This window comes from Erigeron canadensis, chromosome 1 (assembly GCF_010389155.1).
Source record: "Erigeron canadensis isolate Cc75 chromosome 1, C_canadensis_v1, whole genome shotgun sequence".
NCBI classification, from domain to species: Eukaryota; Viridiplantae; Streptophyta; class Magnoliopsida; order Asterales; family Asteraceae; genus Erigeron; species Erigeron canadensis.
This window is the reverse complement of record NC_057761.1, coordinates 6,768,191-6,793,592: the sequence shown is the minus strand read 5'-3', so window position 1 is coordinate 6,793,592 and position 25,402 is coordinate 6,768,191. Positions and strand designations below refer to the sequence as shown.

The following is a 25,402-nucleotide window of genomic DNA, read 5'->3' as shown; positions in this document are numbered from 1 at the left end:
GATGGTGGTTTACTGTCGTGCCATCGAGTGTCAATGATTCAGATTTACAGAAATAATTTACAGGAATTAGTGAATATTAAATCCTTTCTTTTTAATCGCTAGTTTGCATTTGTAGCCTACACCAAAACAAAAGTTTTGTGCATATGAAGTGAGAACATCAGTATATGATTTTTGGAGAATAGAAACATTGAGGAATAAAGTTACCCAATTTTATACCCGAAAATTTAATTATAATAACAGTTGCAGGCCCTTTGATTTTACCATAATTACATCTCGAACATTGCCATCATAATACAGGGAGAGGGGTTTTCAATTTTCAAGAAAAATAGAAGATGAAGTATAATACCTCAAATTTTAATATTAATAATCATTGTTAATTGTGATATAGAAAAAAAAAAATAAAAATAAGAATTACGTGGGACTATGGTAGTAAAAATTATTTGGTGGTTAATTAAATTTTATAGATAAACTTAAAAAGAGTTTTTAATATATCTATAAATAGAAGAACAGAAAAAGATTAATTGATTTCAAAATTATAAATCAAATGTGTTCTTAATCATATATATTAACACAGAAGATATCATGTCATGACTAATTGTTGGATTAATCTGATATAGTCAATTTTAAAATAAAGGATGCATATGTGATTTAAGCTAGCTACTTTATTAAATACTAGATTATGACCCGTGTTATCACACGGGATTTAAAAAGTTTTTTATTTCAATAGTAGGCAATGATCTGAGTATTTGAAGGGAAATTTACACTATTTAATGTAATTGGCAATGGGTTAGTTAATTCCCGTAATGAAAATGTTAGTCGTTTAGAATTTAAATATCAAAATAGCAGGAGAAGCATAACATCCAATCAAAAATGAGCAACAACCAAATGAGTACATATCGTTTAAAACAATGAAAAACTAAATCTTTTGTAATACTTCTTTGTAGACAACATTTTTAGTCATGTTGGTTGGGTTGTTGTCTTCATCACAAACTAAAACCTTTAATCCTTTTTTGCTTTTCACACGTGAAACAGCAACATATAGTTGTCCATGACTAAAAACTGATTTCTTTAAAAATAAGCCTACCTGGGAAAGTGATTGACCTTGACTCTTGTTTATAGTCATTGCAAAGCAGACAACAACAGGAAATTGTCTTCTTTGAAGTCTAAATGGAATTTTACGATCTGAAGGTACCAACTTCATTCTAGGAATGTGGACAATATCACCGCTATGACTTCCCGTTATTACTTTAGCTTCAATAACATGCTCACCAAGTTTCCTAATTTGCATTCTTGTTCCGTTGCACAACCCATTTGCTTGGTCGATGTTTCGAAGTAACATGACTGGGACTCCTACCTTAAGAGTTAGGATGTGATTTGGAACACCTGATAATTTGACTGCATTTAGAATATCCGAAGTGTACAATGACTTTTCAAAAGCATCACAATCATCGGTTGGACATATGCTATCTGGACTGTAGTATATCTTTTCCTCCCCATCAATTAGTGACAATAAGTGATAGTTTATTGAATCAACTTCCTCATTTGTTGGGACCAAAATTGCTCTATCTTGGAAGTACTCTGGATCATCTAGATGTTCAGAAAGAGAAGGATAAATACATGAGGATATAGAAGCAATAGCATCACCTTTGTCGTCAAGTAGAATGTCTCGTGGAATTTCAATCAGTGCTTCTCCATCATTATGTCCACTCAATTTTCCCTCTCCAATGTCCAAAATCCATTTTCCAAATACTTCTATCTCTTTCTTGTCCACTATGTTTGATCCAACTTTCAACCGCATGTTAGTAGTAAGCCTTAAGACTTGACAACTATCCCATATGTAAGAAGAATTTAAAGATGCATTAACCACCTCATTTCTACTTGCTCCTGGAATGACGGGAAGAACCTGCCGAAAATCACCACCAAAAACGACTACTTTCCCTCCAAATGGTTTTTCAGCATCTTTTGAGTGGGTTGATGGGATTATGTCTCTCATTGTCCTATCCAAAGCTTCAAAACAATGTCGGTGCATCATTGGTGCCTCGTCCCAGATGATCAACTTAGTTTTTCTTAATAATGCAGCCATGTCACTATCAGGACTAATGTTACAAAATGAGTCCTCAGTTAAATTGATAGGAATGCCAAACCTTGAATAAGCAGTTCTTCTGCCAGTTAGTAACAATGATGCAATGCCGCTGGATGCAACGTTTATAACTATGTCACCTGTTGATCGCTATGAGGCAGCTAATGTCTTCCATATAAACGTCTTACCAGTTCCTCCATAACCGTAAACAAAGAAAACTCCACCTGCTTCATCATTCACTGATGTCATTATGGTTTGATAGACATTTCTTTGTTCATCGGTTAGTAACGTGAATAGGCGGTCATGTTCTTCTTTCAAAGATTTTCTTTCATAGTTGAGCTCGTCATGGATAAGCATATTGGTAGATTCATTTGCTCGTTCATAGTTTGGATAAGGCATGTTTGGTATCCTTTTAAGAGTTGAACCACCGCGTACCATCAAATCTTCGATATACGACAAAACAATGTTTTTGGCATCTTCTGGTTGTAGTGTTAAACCTGAAATTGTAGATATGTAAATTAGTTAAAATATATCATTGCCATATGATCAGATGTATCTCTAATAATGTATTTTAGACGTAGTTGGTTTTTAAAGTAAAAAATGCAAAAATATATGATACTGGTTATTAGATACAACGTAATATAGGTAGAAAAATATGTGAATTTTGTGACTGATTAGTTGGTAAAAACATGTTTTGGTTATGCATTTTGTCAAAAAAATGAGGAATTTCAGTACATATAATAGATTAATACCTGGCAGGTTTAAAGTAGGATAGATAGTACCGTTAACCGTTTTTAATTTTTTATAAGAAGTTGGGCCTCGAACTTTGTTTAGCATAATCCGTAGATAGTAAACGTCACCGGCTGATGGAGGGACGTAATGAATTCTGCCAAATACTTTAGGTCTTACTCTTGGAGTCCATATAAGGTCTTTCCTGTTATACACAAACTCTTGGGGAAATTCGACATACAATAGATCTCTTGCATTTTTATAACGTTTGTTAGCTTTAAACCAAGCCAAAAACATTGATCTGCCAATTGAGGGTTTGTGCATAACATCAAGCAGAGTATCCTCACCTTCGTATATGATAGGTTCCTCATCTTCTAAATGCAAATGTAACCTCATAACCGCAGGATTTCGAAAAGTATATCAAAACTGAAAATTCTCCATGCTGATTCACATGCAGAGACGTATCTACAGTCATAATATTTTTGGACTTCGTCGTCGTCAACCGCCTCATGTGTGTCGTTACTATCTTCTGAGTTTGTAGATAACTCGACAGTAATTCTATCTGGACCCTTGTTTATGTACTTGAACAAATACTTTATGGATCCCATCTGGTTACACCATTCAACATTAAGATGAGCCCTATATCGTTTTAAAAGACACTTATTGTAAGGAACCTCATGTCGATTGTCCAGTGTGTGCTTTCCTTTTTGCATTGTGATGCCATTATGACGCCTTCTGTAGACAGGAAATCCGTCATCATCAATGGAAGTACGGTCAGCAAATTTCTTGGGGGAAAATTTGGAACATTTTTTGGATTTCATACACGGTGAATCTGGAGCATCTTTCCCACACGGACCATGCATCATGAACTCAGTCACATATTGATACAACTTGGGATCTTATTTAATATCTGGAATTTCAGCAGATATTATTGAATCGATATGATCAACGGTTGGAATTTGTACATCAGCCTTGAGAAATAAACAAATATGTGCATGCGGGAGACCACGCTTCTGAAACTCCACAGTATATATGACTATAAAAAAAAACTGTTGTTAGAATATGTGAGTAGCAGTATAAAAAAAAATGAACATATATGTTGAAAACCTGCTTTGACTTCTCCAAAAAAACGATTATTCTTCAGATCATGAATAAGCTGATCAAGCTTTATCTTGAAAACTCTAGCCATTGTATCATGTCGGTCTTCTGGCTTTAGGTTGAATAGTGCCAAGAACCTATCAATCTCTGGCCACTTTGGATTGGCAGTAAAAGTAATAAATAGATGAGGATAACCGAGAAACTTGCATATAGTCATTGCATCTAGGTAGTTTTGCATCATGTATCTAGAACCACCAGTAAAAGTAGATGGAAGCACAACACGATTACCAGTTGAAGCAGCATCTTTCTGGCCTTCATTCATTGCTTTACTTATTTTTTTAGCTGGAGCAATTCTAAATTTTTTTTGATGTTTGCGTACGAAAAACAATCTTTGGGACTCTGTCATCGTATACGCATCAACCAAAAACTGTTGAAAAAGCTTCCGTGCATAAAGATACAATGAGCATTCGTTATCTCTTTGTTGTATCATATAAGCAAAGAATTCTCTCATGGTAACGGTGGATCTGGGCTTTTCGCTTATATCTGTGACGTCTCGATGAGGAATTCCAAGTCTGAAACCATCTTCTCCAAGAGGAAATAGCAACGGATATTGCAATGCTAAGTAAGAAGGGTGTAACTCACTTATACGCTTCAACCTTCCATTCTGTCTTTCAACTATGATATCCCTGTTGTCAAGCATTTCATCGATATCACCAATAATAAGACCAGCTATCTCACCAGTAGTGGGAAGGTTATACGTTCGACCATCAGTAGTTCTATTTCCAATTAGTCTAAGTCTTACGTCTTCTTCTTCTAACGTGTTCTTTTGATCCCTAACCATTCTATACCATTTCACAAGTGGGTTACAACCATCCAACATATCCTTAATCTGGCTACAAATCTCGTATTCCATTCTCTCCTCGCGTGAGTTGGGTTTTTTCTGACGATGTCTGAAGTGAAAAAAAAAACCAATAGTCTAAAAAGTTGGATTTGTAAGTTATAACATGTAAAAATACATAATAAATTGTGTATCTAATGACCTGTTGGCAGCTTATCTGTGTGCAAGCTCATTCTCTGTATCATGAATGTAGAGTTGTGAAAATTTTGGTGTAGCACCATCTAAAGGAAGCAAGCTACTGATGCTATGGCAGTTTTGGCCATTTAAGCGAAAGCAATATGGACCTCGCCCATTATTAACAGAGTGATCAATCTTTCCGCCCATTGATGTAAAACAAAACATGTTATTGAAGTGACGTATGTTTTCAAGGAAAAATTTGCCTGTGGCATCTTTATTGCTATAAAGATCTAGGAGATATTGTGGTGGTTGCGGAGGTTTTGGTAGCAAGACCTACCCATAGCCGCAACAAAGAGAATAAGAACCTCCGGTTTTGGATTCACTCTTCCCTCTTATCTTTTCAGCATACCACAATTTCGCACCACACGCTTTACATGTATATATAGGGTCACCAATATCAAAGTTTTCTGTGTCATGGAAATTAAAGATAATTAAGTTCCATCTATTTTGAAAATTGTAGGAATATAAATGATGGTTTATAAATATAAATGGTATGAGTTATTTATTAATATACCATCAGAAATGTATGATGGATACATAATGTCTTGTTCATTGCTTTCATCGTCATCAAAGGACAATCTAGGAATTGTGGGAGTCCTTGATTTTCTAAGGAAGGTATTGAATCTTTGTTTATGTTTTCCTTTTTTTGATGGGTTGCTGGTTGAGCTGATATATGTGATCTTTAATGGTGTACTTAAAACTAAAAACGTCAATAATCATAGGTTAGCAATATATACTTAAAATGACAACCATTCTCTAAAATATATACATTAACATAAGAATATAAATTTACCTGTTGTGGCATGTATCTGTTGAGCCAAATTTTCTGAAGTTGACACAGCTGAATGATGCGAGGTAGAAGAGACCGAAGCATTAATGGAATAATCTGCAAGCCAAAAACTTGTATCTTATGAATAAAGGAATATTATAATATAATAATGAAACTACCTGGTGAATTACCTGATATGTTGGTAGGATTCATAATAAATGATGTAACTTGACGAATTGGTACTTCATATAATGGTTCAACCATGTTGGAGCAAAAATCTACATAATAAGATCATGAATGATCTATGTGAGGAATAATATGTTTGTACGTAGTTAATAATAAGCAATAAAGCAAGCATTTTTACAGAAATACCAGATGTTAAATGGCGATTGTGTTCGATATGAACGTTCGTTGCAGCCGGGTATGTGAAGGAAATTCCAATTTGCACGTCATGCAAATTTGTATGTTGTTCATCATGAAGTACTATGCATGTATAAAAGTACCAACATAGAAAGAAGTGTGTATAAAATTAAATATGTAATGACACAATATATATTAGCGACACATATTACTTATGATATAAAATTAGTAGTTTACCGTTTGATACATCGGTTAATGTCTTTATAGCGTTATTGTCATTGAGTAGAGAAGGTGTTGAAGTCCTGCCAATAACTTGATTTGTAACACGCATCTTCTTGGTTTGTCTCTTCTTTTGAAGAATTTGTTTACGCTTCTTTCTTGCAAGTGCGGCATTTGGATTGGAAGATTGAAAATCAGTCAGGTAGTTTTGATTGTTGAACTCCCCATGGTTATCTGAAATAGAAGATGGCCTTGAATGAACATTATCACACCGATGAAGTGGTTTTTTATTTTGGGTGTTGTTTACTCTACTGCACATGGTTGTTGATCATGGAAGTCATTCAAATGGAGCGTCTAGCTATATAAAATGACATGTATGTACTTTGTTAGTACTATGTAAAGGCTATAGATGTGAAGCAGGCTAAATTATAGCTAAATTTGTTAAATAGGTTTGAAAATTGTTGAATTATTTTTAATTCGTTAGAAATCAATGTACCTGAAGTGGTAAACGGGCTGCTGACTACTTCAACAGCACATGGTGATTTTGTGCTGGACTGGGTTTATTATTTTAATAAATGAGCAACCATCGATATTAATGTCAATTAGATTTATGAAAAAAAAAACTGGACAATTTTTATTTAGGTAATCATCACAGTTCAGCTAATGAAAAAAAAATTTAAGAAATCCATCATCTACATTTGAAGTATTTGTCTTAAAGAAACAAAATCAAGTAAAATGTTTACCAAAATACATGGTTTACATTTGAAAACAAAAGAACAACTGAAAACCATAATACATAGAAGCAAATGATTATTGCATTATTGAAAGCATCCAAATAAAATCCAGCTTAACTAAAAACCCTGAAGGACAAAGTGTAAAATAACAAAAACATAATTTGTCCAAAAACAAAAATATAAAGTGGCCAAAATGCCACAACCGAGATCAAACAAACAAATGGGAAACGTGTTCAACAAAGCACGAAGAACATTTATTCTGTCTAAAACTGGAAAAAAGCTGATGGAATGAACATCAGTCAATCAGTATTGTCGATCTTGGCCTTTTTCTTGCTGGTGGAACACTCACCAGGAGCATCAACATCGACTACTTCAACAGGATGTTTCTTAGGGGGGCTATCAGCAGTGCTCTTCTCCAAATCACCAGCATTTTCCCCAGTTATTGACACAACATCCTACAAAATGTCAGACCATAGGTTATAAGATTCAACTTTAAAAGTTTCACAATCCTATGGTTGTATACATGAAAGACTACAAAGCATGTCACCTTGTTTGAGACATTATGTGCAGGTATACCATCATCGCGCCCAGTAACATTTCCAAAAGACATACTAACCTGGTAGGTAGGGGATGAGCAATATATTTAGATATGTTATATAATCTTAAAAATGCAATTGAACTTGATGGAAAGGTGTACCTGCTCCAGTTCAACTCGTTTCAGAAAAGAAGAAATAACCTCATCGTCATCTGTCAACTTACGAACAACGTAGATTTTGGACTTATACCTAAAGTTATAGTCACTAATCTCGATCCTGAAGAGGCAATGCTTGTTAAGTAGTGCATCCAATTCTTGAGGGAAGAGGTCAACATCGTCGGTCTAGATGAATAGTTATGAAAAAGTGTAAGTTCCTTTAAAAGTAGAGGAAGCAATTAAACATTGAATTACTGATTAGAGTTTGGAATTTACCTTCTGCATTTTACTCAAAAGTTCATCGGCAGATGTGTGTATTATGCTTTTGACATCTCTGTCAAACAGGAGAAAAGATGAAGTACCAGTATTGTCCTGCACCCTTACCTGGACACGAAACCTTTAACCGTAGTTTAAATATGGGTTAGTTAGCATGCAACTTTAGTAGTACAAAGAAACAAAGTAAAACCTCATCATATAACATGAATTATCAGGTAATATCTGGCCAGAACATCAGACACAAATTCCTTACAGTTCTCACAATGGTAAGGATGGTTTTCAGTGTTAAAGTAATCAACATTTGTTAAATCAACTTCTTCAACAGTTTGAGCAATTCTGTTGCATTTCCTGTGTGCTAGATAATACCAATTATGTTCGGATTGCAAAGCTCTTATTGTTGCGTACACCAAACACACGGTATCCTGATAGAACATCAAAATAGACATGCTTTATCACACAAAAACTAAGTTTAAATAATAGTTATAGTTATAATAATACAAATCCAACTGACATTCTTAATATCCTGAAGCTCATTAATATCAGTCCTATCCATATGCTTAGTCCAATCAGCAGGTGCGGATACAGCTTCCTCCTGAAGTATGAAAGGTACTTTGTAAGTAACGTCACAGGGTCGAACACCATCCTTTGCAATCAACCTTCAAACAAATTAAATATAAAATTAACAATAAGTGTTCTCTATGGTCTATTCTAGACGGTTATCGGTAAAACTTTGATAAATACCTATTTTTGAAGTCTTCAGTTTCTGCAGAGTTTAGCAAAATACGGGTACCATACAAACAATAACCCAACTGAGGTTCAGCTGTTGCAAAATTTTCAACCATGAGTGAGTGAGTACACACATACTATATATTATATGAAAGTATAAAGCATTTCTACAATTTTAAATAATGCTATGCTACGATAAAAAATAAACATACCATTCCAGATACGCAACTTTGCAAGTTGGATTATAATGACAACACGACCGACAGTCTTTGGATCACTGAGAAAGTTATCAACTTGAGTAGCAAAGTCACCCCATAGAGTACAATTCAAAAGAATGCCACTGTATTATGCAAACAAAATATTGTACAAATGCATTATATGAAGAGTAAGATGTATTTTGATTATTTGATTAAAAAAATTTAACCCTTGCAACGTATACATACTCTAAATCAGTTAGGTGTAACTGGAGGCGGACTGTTTCCTTATTATCTTTGGTGTAGTTGTCAATTTTTCCACGTGCAGCAATCTCCGCAATGATATCTTGCATAAAAATATGTGAACAATTCATTATTACAGGATCCTATTATGGAAATTATACATTTATTTGCTGTTGAAAATTTAAAATATATACATACCAATAGGGAACTTTGTAACAACTTTAAAGTTAGCAATGTCAGAGAAAGGTGTGAAGGTCAATCCGTTCCCATAATCAACAGGGTTGGTGCAGCTCCGTATACTTGTGTTGCGATAGAAGTTGATGTTGGATTCATTATCCACCATCATGAACTTTGATGTTGCATCACCAACATTGAAATTCGTTATCAGATAATATTGAAACTCTTGCAACATATTCTTGAATTTAGGTATCGCTTTCTTAATGGTAGCATGAATCTTTTTTCCCTATGAATTACATTTCAAACAATAAAACACATATATCAAACAATAAAACACATATATCATTAGGAGTAATGAAAAATGAAAGACATAATCAAATCATATATTAGGAATTTAGGAAGCTTTAATAAGCTTGCCTGCTCATCTATAAGTATCATCTCAAGACTGCCGACTTCTTTTTCATTATTCCATGCTGGTTGTGTCCATATATATGCGAATGACACGAACTTTGATACGCCAAGTATCTTTAGCATCGTTGATATCGGACAACAAAGAGTAACCCCTCTCCATTAGATAGGATGCAGAAAGTTGGAATGGTATCAGTAAAAAATGATGAATTCTTTGTGAATTTCAAGAAGTTGAAAGGGAATATATATATAGTCTGTCTGGTGAGCCTATGTAATCCAGAAAAAACAGGATTTGAATTTAAAATTTAACAAAAAGATAATATGATTCCATCTGGTGAGTGTATGTAATCTAAAAAAACGGGATTTGAATTTTAAAAAAGATGATAGGATAAAAACTTGTGACATGATTTGAACTTTAAGAAACACATTATAGCATAATACTTGATTTGATCCGTAACAAACCGATAATAATTGAATTCCTGATTGTTAGGTATAATACGATAATATTTTATTCCTGATTGTTAGGTATCATATGGATAATTATTAGATATTTCGTATGTATGTAGATCGTAACAAACAACACTATAAAGATCTAGATTGTAACAAACAACACTATACAGATCACACCCATAACATGGACTATATATTTAACAAAAGTAAGCAGATCAAACTAACCTCATAGTAGATAACCTCGAAGTAGACGTCGATTTTTGTTTACTTACATCCTAGATTAAGCAGGGGATAGGGGGTTTACATTGAGAATGAGGGGATAGCTGGGGAGGATTGCAATTTAAGGTTAATATTAATATTAATTTGAGGAAAGGGGGAAAAACGATTGGAATATGTTTTTGATAAGGAGCAAAATGCAATCAGGAATTAAAAACCAAGGACTTAATTACAATTAAAGGGTAAAATCAATTGTGAGAGTAGTCTAATTAGTTGCCACGTAAGTAATTGGAAAAAAAGCCTTCCTCCTTTAATAGGAAGGATGACTAGATTATGTCCGCACGGCTAAAACAATATAATTAAATTGATTATAATTATAGTTTAAGTAATATTGGTTAAAAGCAATGATTAACATATATAAAAAGAAAAATGGTATATCTTTTAAAAAATTAGCTTAATAATTAATCCTACTAAAACTATAAAATTGTGACATGTGGATTCCATTAATTATCTTTTCTAATCTCAACCCCTGATTTTTTTTGTATGTCTTCATTCAATAGTTATGAGGATTTTTAGATATTATTTTATAAGGATTTATCATTTCTCATAATAATATATGACTATATTTACTTTAATATTTTTAAATCCAACCAAATTAAAATAAACAGAGTGATATTATAATTTTAGAGTAATTATTTTTTAAAATTTATAACTTTTCAAATTTGAATCTTTTATTCGTTATACATACTTTAATTAGTAGGGACACGTTTCTGAAATAAGTAAAATAATATAAAATAACTCACTATATTTTTTATATATCATTAGTGTATATAGAAGCAATAACATAAATATGAATTTTATAATAAAATCATATATTTTTTTTTAACTAACAACTTAATCATTAATAAAACATTAAAAAAAAATTAAAGTTTTAGATCATTGAGGTACGGATTCTGGTTTTAAACTTTATTTATTATATAATAGTACGGATTCCTGTTTTAAACTTTATTTCTTATAAAACTGTACGGATTCTGATTTTACTAAAATGTCAAAACTTTATTTGTTATATAATTGTACGGATTATAATTTTACTTAAATATCAAAATTTGATTTGAATTCCTTGTGCGTTCTATAATTGTACGTATCTGACCTTATTTTTAAGGTTTCCCTTTGATTCTTGTCATATCTTATGCCTACAAGTATTTCTTGTATGGCCTTATTTGATTCTATCCATTATTTGCTTCATTGATATGATCTATCTGATATGGCATCTTTGTTAGTGCTCTTTGTTGTTGTATCCTTAGAATAACACTATATTTGCTCATTTGTTGTCATGTTATATGTGCCTTTGATATTATGAAAACATGAATTATTGGTTCCTTTGTTATGACCTTCTTTGATTATCTACTCTAGGTATGCGGGCAATTAACCACCTATGGGGGTACCATAGGCACGTCATTGTGGCACTAATGGCGCGACACTTCCGTAGCAGTTTGTGATCGGTTACGGCGTCTCCTCTTCATTGGCCGTATAATGGTTTTATGGGGCGTATGGGTGACCCTAGTTTGTGTTTGTGTTTTGGATTGTGTTTGGGGTGTGTGCCAACTCCTTATTCACCTTTGGTAAATATGGATCTGCAGTCCTATGTGCACCTTTCGGCCAATACTTGTCGTATGCAAGTGTTGGAATTTCGGCCGGTGTTTATCATATCTAACATACTTGATATGCAAGCGTCGGAATTTTGGACCCGACTTTCGTACCCCTTTGACTTTTTAGTTCAGTTCCGCTCTCATTTCGTTCATATGTCATTGTAATACTTATTTGATTCACATCTTATACCTTATTGTTCACATATACTATATATATTCGCATTTGCCTTTGTTCTATCTGCATACTAGGCATTAGGCTCAGCCGCATTTTCTTTCCATGCGGCAAGTACACTATTAAGAATTATAAAGAAGATTCATTGGTGGCTTTCGCGCAAAGATTTTATTGAAGATCAAGGTTCAAGATCGCTTTAAATTTATAATCATTACTAGAAAACTCTCATTTTCACTCTTGTATTTGTAATTAGATTTGATTGTGACACTTCATTTTTGGGTTCAAAAGTGGGGTGTTACATGAAGACTTCGAGACAGAGGCTGCTGCGTACCCTTTTTATTTAGGTGAGTTTTTTTTAGCCGCTTAATATTTTTGATATATATAAAAGGCACCTGCTACAAAATTTTGGGGTCTTTCGGTTTTGTAGGCCCAAAGCATGTGCTTGACTCTACTCAATAGTTGGGCAGACCCTAATCATAGTGAATATATGTCCCTTATACTCTAAGAACATGTTAGTTTTTGTTAAAAATGAGTATAAATGTGAAAATGCTCAATTATGGATTTGCACTTTTGTATAAATGATTATATCTACTAAGTGTGAACATATGCTTGTTGGGATTTTATTACGGAATAACATAAATGAGTTGTCAAATAACCCGATTTTAGTGACAAAATTAATAATATTGTATTTTATTAATAACCATTTAAACAGAGTGCGTTAATAAACTATTATTTCTAGAATTTAATACCCCTTGCCAAGATACACATGTATGCAATATAAGTAACTTAAATAAATACAAACTAACCTCGTTACGGTAGTGAAGATTCCTCGTTAAGATAGAATATTCAGAAACAAGATCCCAAGTGTAGAAATCCTCCAAGGGTGAATACACGAACAATGTTTCAACCAAGGATCTGCTAAACACTTTTAAGCTTACGACCACAACCAACCGAAACCCTTTAGAAACACCCTAGTCAAATTCGACTTCCTTTGAAGTGGTTAGTCGAATTCAAAACCCTTCTAAAAGAGGGTATTCGAAACACTTAAAAAACACAAAAGACAAGAAACCTTTTGCAAAAACTATTTAGGTTTAACCTAAAACAGTTTTAGGGTTTCGGTGTTTTTCTTTTAATGAGTTCGACACACATAAAGAGAGTAAATAATCACATTTATTATTCTGTAACATTATGATTAAACATTATAGATGTTCTATTGTGTACGACTCTACAGGCTCAAAGATTCAGGCTCAATGATCCAAAGACAGTTAGTCGGGTTTTCGAAATTTCACATACTTTTAGCAATGTTGATCAATATCTTTAAGAACATTTTAGTTTTGTATGTTGTATAAATATGAACATGATTGTATGAAAAACATGCAACAACCACTAATCATATAGACACCGATGTTTTTTAGATATTACAAACTAACTTAAACTTTTAAGGCAGCATGCAACCTAAAACATGATCTATGTTTTCACAATTGAACCTATAACTATGAATATAAAATAAGAGCCATAATACGCTAGTAAATAATCAAAACTTACTAAAGAAAATAAATAAATAAGATTACATACCTTTTAGTTGTTATAGTAAACAGCTAAAATTATCCCTCTGGATCTCTTGGAAGCAAGCACTACAAATGTCGTGTCACTAATGGAATCACACCCGACGACTCAAAAAATTAACTAAATGTGAATGAACTATAGAAGAGTTCTTCCAAGAGGGAGAAAGAAGGAGGCGAATAATCAACCCAAGAATGTGCTAAAAAAGAAGGGGATAACTTGGATGATGTTAACATTATTTTGGTTGGATAATGTTGCTCTCACAAACCATTAAAATCATGGGGGCTTTTTGACATGTAGAAATTGATTTAAGTGAGCTTGTGAGAGCAACATCATCCAACAAAGATGATGTTAACATCATAAATCATTTTCCCAAAAAAGAATGAATCCCTAAGACTTTATTCATAGCTTTGGATAGCCTCCTTGGTTATCCTATCCCACCGATGTGGGACAAATTTTTCAAAAGAAATTTTTCTTCTCTTTTATCACTTCTACTAATTTTGAGTCTCGAGGGCAACTCAAAATGCCTGTACTTCTATCAATTATAGTTACAGCTTAGACACCTAATCCAACAGATACATGTATAGCTATCATCGTACAAACAACGTGCATCAACCACTAATCATATATGTACAGATGTAGCTATCATTGTATTAACGACGTGCATCGGTGGAATAATATATTTTGTTTATTTTGCATATTTCCTTTTCAATTCAACAAGAAAATCACTATTCAATACTACTAAATATGTTACAATCTTAAGATAATGACGCTGATGGCGATTTAGGAGCCAAATAACAAAACAGTACCAGAAAGATTGGTATATATATATATTTTTAAAAGGCCGCAACATCAATTGTACGTTTATGCCTTATTTGAAAAAAGTTCGGCATGTTGGATAATCTTGACATTAATAGGTCTTTTATGGTTATGTTTTAATTAGAGTACGTCTAATTCTAGTATGTAAGTTATAACGTGTCTAAGTATTTTATCATGTCATGTCCTTAACAGGTTAATTAAAATGAGTTTAGTAATTATATATCAATGTGTTATATATATAGTGGCAGTAAGTTTTATTACTTAGGAAATGATATGTTTGACAAAGCCAAACATAGTAAGTTTTATTATTTAGGAAATGATATGTTTGACAAAGCCAAACATGGTATAAGTTGAGTAGGAAAGTGGTCCTATCCCATGTACAATTCATTTAGTATGAAAGTCATTATCTAAGTAATTTCATGGCAAGCCTCTTTTTCTATCATTTGCAATGAAAACCAAGTGACTTAATTTCACATTATATATAATGACAGGTAAACTAGTAACATGTATTCTATTACACTTTCAATACTCATACCTCTCATTGCAATTATCTTGTTTAGGCGATGGTTTTCAGGTGCTCATTCAAACCTACCACCTGGCCCGGCGCCTTTGCCAATCATCGGAAGCCTACACTTATTAGGAGCCCTTCCCCATCGAGCCCTCCACAAACTATCCCAAATGTACGGTCCTATCATGTCCATCCATCTTTGTTCTGTCCAATTTGTAATACTGTCCTCACCCAATGCCACCAAGCTCTTCCTTGGGACCACCCATGATGCTATCTTCGCTTCTCGTCCACAAACGGAAGCTGAAAAGGACCTATCTTATGGCTACAAGGGAATGGCTTTTACAGAATATGGACCATATTGGCGGAGTGTAAGGAAGTTTTGTACAATGGAGTTGCTAAGTGCTAAAAAGGTTAATGGTTTTGTTGGGATGAGAAAAGAGGAGATCTCTTTGATGGTGGATGACTTGAAATTAAGTTGCATCAAGGACGGGTAAGGTGGTGAATTTGAGAGAAACAATTGGGGTTTTGATTGAAGGCATGCCGTGTAGGATGATTTTTGGGAAGAAATTTAATGATGAGAGGTTTGCGTTCAAGACTATAGTTGATAAATTCATGGAATTAACAGGAACGTTTAATGTCTCCGATTATGTGCCCATATTAGCTCCATTTGATCTTCAGGTTACTTACTTCAAGTTAAATCCTAAATAGCTAGCTAGACGTACATGTTTAAGTTGGTAATACATAGAGACGAAGCGAGAATGTTTAGTCTAATGTTTTGCATGCATTCACTATATTTTTATCATATTTGAGTTAATTGCAAGATTGGTCCCTGTGGTTTATACACTTTTGCAATGAGGGTCCCTTTTCAATTATCGTTGCAATAAGCGTCCTTATTTTAAGAATATTTTGCAAAATTGGTGATTCATTAACGAGTATCGTTAAGTCTGCATGTGGTGATCATGTGCATGGACAAGATCTTCTTTTCACACAGAACAAGGACCACTCTTACAACTTTTATTTGTTTCTATCTTCTTTTTAATTTAATATGTTGCAACATGACAGGAACGTCGGCTGTCCAGCGGTGGCTGTAGTGGTTGCCGGCCGGAATCTTCAAGAGGAGGAGTATATGTTTACCCCACTATCTTCTTGTCTCTCTTTCTCTATTTATATATCTATATCTTTCTGTCAAAGAAAAAGAAATGACAGCTTTGTAGTTGTTGCTCAATATTACAACACCCCCATCTCTTTTAATATTCTTTAAATCTCCAAAATGGTATCCACCCAGAACAATAATATACTATCATTTACTAGGAGGAGATTTTTTGTTCTTGCTACACCAAACCCAGTATTTATATTCACAATAATAATGAAGATGAAGGACAAGAAATAAACACTTATTTTTTTGTGTGGTGAATGAGAGATAGATGGATATACATTGTCCCAGGTTGAAAAAGACACACAAAATAAAGATTAATGGTAGATTATGATTTTTTATTTTAAGGTAGATGAAGAAACAAAATAAAAATATCAAGATAGATATATATAAAAGTTTCAAGAATGGTATTTGAATTGTGTGAAAAGATGATCTTGTCCTTGCACGTGACCGTCATGTGCAGACTTAACGATACTCGTTAATCATTCTGTTAAAAAGGGACCAATCTTGTAAAAAATTCTCAAAATAGGGACCCCCATTACAACAATACTTGAAAAGGGACCCCCGTTACAAAAGTGTGTAAACCACAGGGACCAATCTTGCAATCAACTCATCATTTTTTTAGGGGTAAAAAATTTAGATTGTACCAAAATAGGGTGGTACAGTTGCTCACACTGTATCCGTTTTTGTTCATGTAATGATAACTATAACCAAATGTCTGTGCTATGTAAAAAAATATTAAAATGTCTAGTTATGTAATGAACTTTCAAATCCGGATTATTGGATTTAAAAACATACATGGAATAAACATTTTATGAGACATAAATTAGACATTGATCATAATTAGTTACATTTCCTAGTAATAAACCCTTTAAATAATGAACTACCAGATTTTCAATAACCCTTTAAATAATGAACTACCAGATTTTCAATAAACCTTTAAATTGTGAACTACCAGATTTTACTCTAGGATAAATTATACATCCATGATTATGAGTAAAATGTGCAGGGCTTCAGCAAACACAATAATTCGTTAAGCAAGGAAATTGATGATATGTTTGATATACTTATAATGGAGCATGAAAACTGGCATCTTGTTGGGCCTCAAAAGCCTGATGAAATTGATTTCATTGACATAATCTTGTCACAAATTAAAACACAATGGTGACCTATCTTACACACTTGATAGGTCAACCATGAAAGCCATTTTACTTGATATGGTAGTTGGTGCAATTGATACTTCCAAAACATCTATTGAATGGATCTTATATCTTCTTATCAAATACCTTAGGGTAATGAACAAGCTCCAAAAAGAGTTAAAAGACCGTGGTTGGAGATAAGCCGTTGGTTGAAGAAACAGATTTGACAAAACTAACTTACTTACATATGGTAGTTACGGAAACTTTTCGGCTTTATCCAGTTGCTCCATTGTTGCTTCCTCATCAATCAGTCGAGGATATTGTGATTAGCGGTTACAATATACCAAAGAATACAAGAGTTCTGATAAATTTTTGGGCATTTGGACGTGATCCAAAAGTGTGGTCCGATAATTGGGAAGAGTTCCTTCCATTTTTATTTTTTTTTCTTTTTTGATATCCACAAATAAATATAGGCTTCATGTGGTATGTATTGCCTCATGTGTTTAAATTTAGAATCTAGAATCTGGTATTCCTCTATCGATATTGTATGTCTATTTGCATTTGCTTTGTGTATCAACTACAATATGGTAAACATCATATATTCATGACTGTTTTATTCGTCATCAATTACTCCTCTAATATATAGTTTCAGAAATTATTCGTCATCAATTACTCCTCTAATATATAGTTTCAGAAATTTACAAATGAGTGAACGGCCGAAATCGTCCTTGTGGTTTACCCTAATAATCAAGTTCCGTCCTTAACTATCTGAAATGACACTGGCAGTCCTTTTGGGAAGGATAAGGATCACATCCGATCCTTTATACAAACGGACGTCTTCTCTCACCCGTTAACTCCGTCACGTGTTTTACACATGAGGGTATTTTTGACTTTTGACACTCTTTGTTTTGTTCCTTTATTTTTTCATTTCTTTATGTATATTTATGAACATCTGCCATCTGTATATTTATAACTCTATCAAATTAAAATTTATATTTTATAATTCAAGAATTTTCAATTAAAATCCAAATATATATATAGATCTATGAAACCAAACAACAAAGAAGAAGAAAAAGAATAATTAACCACAACATAGATCTAAGCAAATAGCTATCACTACTTTTGGTTGGTAATATTTAGGATTTCATTTCCTAATTGTTTGCTAGAGGATTAGCTAGGAACTAATTAAACAGTCAATTACAAACCTAAAAGTTCTAATCCTTACTATCATTTCTTTCTTATACGTGGGGATGAGCAGCACGACAACAGTAACATTGGGACTTGGGAGACAAATGCAAAGCACCTCAAATTTTGGTTTCATAAAACCTTTTTTCTGTTCATCTATTCATACCAATTTTGTTACCGCCAACAGTGGTTACCAACAAATAAGAAGATGAAATCGATGATGATGATGATGGTGGTGGTGGAAGAGGAGCAGCCGCGGCGGTGATGGCACTACCTCTGTCAACAACCAACGTCGTCCACCGCCGACGTATTTCTCCATCACTGGAATCTTGTCGGAATCACTTGCTACCACCATGAATCTTGTTTTGTTGACCACCACCACCGGTGATATTGACCGGATTTATTAACAGTGGTGGTGGAGAAGGTGTTTGTGTAGATCGATCTGGCATGCTTTGTTAACCACCACCGCAGTGACATTTATAAGATGCATGCGACTAAAAGGAGTTACCAACCACTGGTAGTCACGCAACTTCTTGAGTCTGATAGGCTACTTTGTTTTTTCCCAATGAATGTATGCATATATATGTATATAAATTATGGATCTTTAAGTTTCTTAAATCTTGATGTTAGATCTGAAATGTTAAAGACAAATGATGATGGTGGGTTTGATTCCAATTGGATTGAAGGATACTAGAATCTGAGGTTCATGCTATTGGTTAATGACTTGTCATAATTATGTCTGCAATCTTATATATGTGTATAGATTTAGCATGTGAAGTTAGGGTTTTTTAATTAGGGTTCTTTTAAATATGTATACATATAGATATAGAAAAGAAACAGACAAAAAAGGGAGTGGCAAAAGTCAGAAATACCCTCACATGTAAAACACGTGACGGAGTTAACGGGTGAGAGAAAACGTCCGTTTGTATAAAGGATCGGATGTGATCATTATCCTTCCCAAAAGAACTGCCTGTGTCATTTGAGATAGTTAAGGACGGAACTTAATTATTAGGGTAAACCACAAGGACGATTTCGGCCGTTTACTCTTTACAAATTTATATTTTAAACCTTAACTAGTTGAAAATTTAAAATATAATAGAAAACCCACATAAACACTAATATTTGAATAGAAATATAGTATTATCAAAACGTGCCAGATCAAATCGGTCCACAAAATGTCAAATCAAGTCAAGCTTAGAGTTATTGTGTCATTATAATTTTGATTTATATTATATAAATATTAATATTGATTATCGAGTTAAACTGAGCTCAAAAATTCATAGAGTTATTTGAACTAGCTCAAGCTTGAAAAATAATAGGAAATCAATTTTTTTATTTTTTATTTTGCTACAAACTTATTTTATATAGGTTTTTGAGTTTTGCAAATTTTGGTACAAATCTTATATGTTTTCATTTTTGACATGAACTTACTTTCTATTCTTTAGTTTATGGAAACTTTAACGTTTCCGTACGTTCGTCACAAAGTTTTTTCATTTTTATTTTTGACACAAACTTATGTTATGATTGTTACATAAGATTTTTGGGATTTTCAATTTTTGTCACACAACTTTTAGTATTTTTTGTCACAGACTTATTTGCTCTTCTTTAGTTTCTAAAAATAGTATATTTTTATGGTACGTTGGTTTTTTGTCACATAACTATTATTTTTTCTTTTTTTTAACGGCAAATTTGAGCTCAACAACATGCCTTTTTATATACCCAAGTCCAATTCCAGAGGAAACATATTATGAGAAAAACCCGGTCTCAATTTCTGTGAGCATTTTGCTCACACCAAAAATTGAACCCAAATCCTCTCAGTCTCAAGCTCTACCATATACCAATCCATCTATTGATGATTTATTCTTCTTTCTTTTGACTCAACTATCTTCTTTCTCCACGCGCAAATCTATTCATAACAAGTACATGCTATAATCTAATAAACACAACTTAGTGAAACATAATAAGCTATTCATATGTCGACTTTTCCCCAACAAAAAGTCCAAAAAGTTAAAAATCAAAAAATAAAGAATCAAAAGAACAAAGAAAACTATATTTTAATGTTTCACCTATTTTACCATGAGTTGTAAATTTTATATAACTATATTTTAATATTTCACCTATATAACCATGAGTTGTAACTTTTATATATCCTACTATTCTTAATACTCGTACGGTGTACGGATTATATAATATTTGATGATACAGTGAATACGTGGTTGTTAGATATCTAAGTTTTGATACCGTACTTTCACATATTATACGAAACCCATATGAATTGGATAATATATTTGTTTAATTAGATGTTTAAAACTTAGCATACATCTTAACTTTTAAGATAGTTGTATTCCATATATGATGTTAACATTATTAATTTTTTTTTTATAAATCATGGAAACTTAATATATAATTAGATATATTTTTATATTATAGATAATGATAAATCAACGTAATTGGTATGCATAAAAATCAACCTAATTATAGAATGATGACAAGTGGAAAAATCAGGGGGCAAGATTAGGAAAGAAAATCAGTGGAATCCACATGTCAAATTCTTAAGGTATTAGGTTGATTTTTGGGCACATAAGTTACGTTGATTAATCGTTTTCCTTATATTATATCTAAAGATTAGTATTTGATTACAATTAGGTAATTAGGTAGTTATGAATTAGAAATCTTTTTTTAGTTACACCAAGTGACACATGTCACGCAAGGAATGTGCCAAATTTCAATCAAAAATCTTTTTTATATTAAATCTAAAGAAAGAATAGTATTTGATTACATTTAGGTAATTATGAATCAGGAATCTATTTTTAATTATATCAAAAGTGACATATGTCGTGTTATGTCTGATAGAGAATAGATGTACAAATGACAAGTTATATTGTGGCTTCATTTATGCTGATAATTCTGGAAGAGGGAGGAAGGACTTAAGGAAAGATTTAGAGATATATAGCAAGTTTACCTCTAGTAAGCCATGGGTGATCATGGGGGACTTTAATGTTACCATGAAACCCGAAGAACATTCAATTGGGGGATCATACATTACACAAGATATGCATGATTTTGTTGATTGTGTCAATAAGGCAGAACTTGAGGACGTGAGCTACACTGGGTTACATTTTACCTGGATAAAGTCACCATCTAAACCCCATACCAGTATTCTTAAGAAGCTGGACAGAGTTCTATCAAATGAAGAATTTACTATCCGATTTCCCTATGCTTCGGTTAAGTTTCATCCATTTATGGTGTTAGATCACAGCCCAATAGTTTTAACTATGCCCAAGGAAATAGCAAACACAATCAAGTCTTTCAGATTTGTTAATTTTGTTGCAGATAAGAAAGAGTTTCTCCTGATTGTCAAACAGGCTTGGAATGAGAATATTGTTGGTTGTGGGATGTTTAGAGTGGTCAAAAATCTTAAGAAGTTGAAAAGGCATCTAAATGGGCTAAGCTGGAAGAATGGAGATGTTTTCAAAAGAGTTTTGAAACTCAAAGAAGAACTTGCTATGGTACAAACTCATGTTAGTACTAATCCCCATAATAATGAAATCAAAGAAGTGGCTGCAACATTGCTGGAACAATATAATGAAGCAGTTGATGATGAAGAAAAATTTTTGTTTCAAAAGGCCAAGATTGATTGGCTTAGAGACGGTGATAGAAATAGTGCTTACTTCCATAAAGTGGTGAAGAGCAAAAGGCAGAGAAATAGAGTTTTAAGCATTACTAAAGCCGATGGAACAGTTATGGAAGGGGAGCTCATACCTCATGAATTTGTGAAACATTTTAAAGATTTTTTAGGAGAAGCAAAACCAATCCAGGGTATAGACCGGTTGGATGAAGTTTTCACTAGAACTTTAACAAATGATGAAGCTGAGAGTATGGTTGGAGAGGTCACTAATGATGAGATTAAGGCTGCCATGTTTGATATAGATGAAAATAAGGCACCCGACCCTAATGGCTACACCTCGGGGTTTTTTAAAAAGGCTTGGGCAATTGTAGGTAATGAAGTGTGTAGAGCAGTCAAGGAATTCTTCCAAAATGGGAAATTGTTGAAGGACATTAATGCAACAGTCATAGCTCTTGTACCGAAAATGCAGAATACTCAATGTGTAACTGACTACAGACCAATTGCTTGTTGTAACGTCGTGTACAAATGCATTAGCAAGGTGTTGACAAACAGGATCAAAAAGGGACTTGATAAATTGGTAAACATAAATCAAAGTGCCTTTATAAAAGGGAGATAGATTCAAGATAATATCTTAGTGGCACAAGAACTCTTGAAAGGTTATAATAGAAAGGGGTGCCTAAGAGATGTTCGTTAAAATTGACATAGCTAAAGCTTATGATACAATAAGTTGGGAGTTTCTCAAGATAATTTTGGTTAAGTTTGGGTTCCATGAGAAGATGGTGAACTTGATTATCACATGTGTGACCACTTCTGCATTCTCTATTTGCGTTAATGGGGGAGTCCATGGATACTTCAAAGGGGGCAGAGGACTAAGACAAGGTGACCCTCTTTCACCATACTTATTCACCTTAGTTATGGAAGTCTTTACACTTATTATGGCTAATAATGTGCATAACTCTAGTGGGTTTAAGTATCATGTTAGATGCTCCGAGCTTAAGATTACACACATTTGCTTTGTTGATGAACTTCTGGTTTTATGTTATGGAAATGTAGAATCGGTTGAGATTATAAAGAAATCTTTGTTTGAGTTTAGTCAAGTGTCTGGACTACTGCCAAATATGAGTAAGAGCACTATATTTTTTGGTAATATCGATAGTGGAGAACAAATCAGGATCTTGGAAGTTCTACCCTTCCAAGTTGGAAGGTTGCCAGTCAAATACTTGGGGGTTCCACTTATTACTAAAAGATTAAGCCTTAGTGAATGTAAACAACTAGTTGACAAAGTTAAGACTAGAATTGGAAATTGGAAAAATAAGTTTTTGTCGTTTGCCGGAAGATTGCAGTTGATTGCTTTTGTTCTATCTTCTTTGCAAGTCTATTGGGCATCTGTTTTCCTCATCCCAAAACATATTGTGAAGGACATTGAAAGAATTTTCAAGGAATTTCTTTGGTGTCAAGGGGAACTTACTAGAGGGAAAGCCAAAATACCTTGGAAAGTTTTCTGTAGAACTAAAGATCAAGGTGGTTTAGGATTGAAAATTTTGGGAGTTTGGAATGAAGCGTTACTAGTTAAACACATCTGGAATATTGTTAACAGAAAAGACAGTTTATGGGTAAAGTGGGTACATACGGTAAGGATAGGAGCTTTTGGGAACTTGAACATGATTATTCTGACTCGTGGATGTGGAAAAACTTGTTGGACTTAGAGAGATAAAATAAAGTATCATATTTGGCATATAGTAGAAAATGGAAGGAATACATCTTTGAGATATGACCGGTGGTGCACTAATGAGTGGTTGAGTAGTTAAATAAGCAGAAGAAAATGTTATGAAGCTGGACTCTCTCCTCTAATGATTGTGTATGATATGATTGAGAGCCAGAGGTGGAGATGGCCTAATGTATGGGTGGAAGAGTACCCATTCCTGCAAGAAATTCCAGTTCCCGCGCAAAGTGACAAAAGTGATAAAATTGTTTGGAAAATGAATGATGGTACAGAAAGTGATTTTGCTGTGCATAGGGTATGGGAAGACTTTAGAGGGAATGAAAGGGTTGTTAACTGGAACAAGGTTGTGTGGTTCTCTCAAGGTATACCAAGTCACATGTTTATAATGTGGCTAGTTGTGCACATAAGGTTGCAAGCACAGGATAGAATCAAAATCTGGAATAAGGATGATGCTATGAAGTAAGAATGAGAAAAAAAACCGAAACCCGTGACCCGACCCAAAACCGACCCGAACCGACCCGCCCGAAGGGCTAACGGGCTGGGTCACGGGTCAAGCTTTTGTTTCATTTTCGGGTCACGGGTTGCGCGGGTCGGGCCGGGCCGCGTCAAGCCAAAAACCAAAAAAAGGTGAAGGAAACCCATGACCCGCCCGAACCCAACCCGAACCATCACGGGCCGGGTCACGGTTCCGATTTTCTTGTATTTGCGGGTCGCGGGCCGGGCCGGGTTTTCACGGGTCGGGCCATTTGCACATCCCTACTATGAAGTGCTCTCTATGCAACACTTGTAAAGATTCTCATGAACATCTTTTCTTTCAATGTCAGTTTTCTAATTATGTTTGCCAGGAAATGATCAAGAAGAGTACTTTGCATCACATCCATGGCAACTGGAGAGACATAATTAATACAATGTCTTCTAATTACACTAATAATGCTATTGCCAATGTGGTGTGCAGACTTTTCTTAGGGGCAACCGTGTATTATATTTGGCAAGAGAGATGTAGGAGGCTATTTGCTTATGAGAAAAGGAATGAGACTGCAATTATTGAGATCATTAGAAATAGCATCAAGCTAAGACTTATGGGGTTAAAAATGTGTACAACACATCAAGTGGTTGAGGAATACAAAAGATGGGGCATAAAACCCAAACTTTGTGGATTTGATTTGGGGTTATCAAAAATTAAATGGGAATGAGGTATGAGTATGTGGTTTTAGTAGACAAAGTTGAGAGGGTTGTAATAGTGAAGGACTAGAGTTTTATCCCGCGGAAAACACGGGTATGTTTTTAAAAATCGATTTTAGTAAATTGATACCAAAATATAATTGAGAAAACAAAATAATTAGTTTAGAAGTTAAATATATTAAATAAAAACCAATTAATAAGCCATACGAATAATACAAATGTATTTTAACTTTTGT

At 33.8% G+C, this 25,402-nt stretch overlaps 2 protein-coding genes, 1 long non-coding RNA gene and 1 pseudogene across 3 annotated transcripts; 1 reads left to right on the top strand and 3 right to left on the bottom strand.

The window, feature by feature from the left end:
* Positions 1-916: 916 nt before the first annotated feature.
* LOC122601283 (ATP-dependent DNA helicase PIF1-like) lies at positions 917-3,205 on the bottom strand. Its single transcript, XM_043774067.1, has 3 exons — positions 2,833-3,205; positions 2,269-2,577; positions 917-2,220 (listed from the first exon to the last, which is right to left on the bottom strand). Exons 1-3 carry the CDS (start codon positions 3,203-3,205, stop codon positions 917-919), a joined length of 1,986 nt encoding a protein of 661 aa, XP_043630002.1.
* A 4,292-nt stretch (positions 3,206-7,497) lies between these two features.
* Positions 7,498-7,829, bottom strand: LOC122600417. Its single transcript, XR_006324047.1, has 3 exons — positions 7,762-7,829; positions 7,612-7,680; positions 7,498-7,519 (listed from the first exon to the last, which is right to left on the bottom strand). It is a non-coding gene; the product is annotated as an uncharacterized LOC122600417 (long non-coding RNA).
* A 396-nt stretch (positions 7,830-8,225) lies between these two features.
* On the bottom strand, positions 8,226-9,905 carry LOC122601226. The gene is made up of 7 exons (XM_043774010.1): positions 9,789-9,905; positions 9,393-9,657; positions 9,201-9,297; positions 8,970-9,097; positions 8,773-8,851; positions 8,543-8,687; positions 8,226-8,453 (listed from the first exon to the last, which is right to left on the bottom strand). The coding sequence occupies exons 1-7, from the start codon at positions 9,903-9,905 to the stop codon at positions 8,226-8,228; spliced, it is 1,059 nt and encodes a 352-aa protein (XP_043629945.1).
* A 5,247-nt stretch (positions 9,906-15,152) lies between these two features.
* LOC122601163 lies at positions 15,153-17,902 on the top strand (annotated as a pseudogene).
* Positions 17,903-25,402: the final 7,500 nt, after the last annotated feature.

Bases quoted from the DNA above. Each gene is read 5' to 3' on its own strand.
- LOC122601226 (XM_043774010.1), bottom strand. From the start codon at position 9,905: ATGCTAAAGATACTTGGCGTATCAAAGTTCGTGTCATTCGCATATATA. The intron at 9,658-9,788 runs GCAAGCTTATTA...TGTAATTCATAG, and splicing joins TGATACTTATAGATGAGCAG to GGAAAAAAGATTCATGCTAC. The intron at 9,098-9,200 runs GTATGTATACGT...TGCATAATACAG, and splicing joins TTACACCTAACTGATTTAGA to TGGCATTCTTTTGAATTGTA.
- LOC122601283 (XM_043774067.1), bottom strand. From the start codon at position 3,205: ATGAGGTTACATTTGCATTTAGAAGATGAGGAACCTATCATATACGAA. The intron at 2,578-2,832 runs GTATTAATCTAT...CTACAATTTCAG, and splicing joins TCCTACTTTAAACCTGCCAG to GTTTAACACTACAACCAGAA. The intron at 2,221-2,268 runs GTAAGACGTTTA...AGCGATCAACAG, and splicing joins TTACGGTTATGGAGGAACTG to GTGACATAGTTATAAACGTT.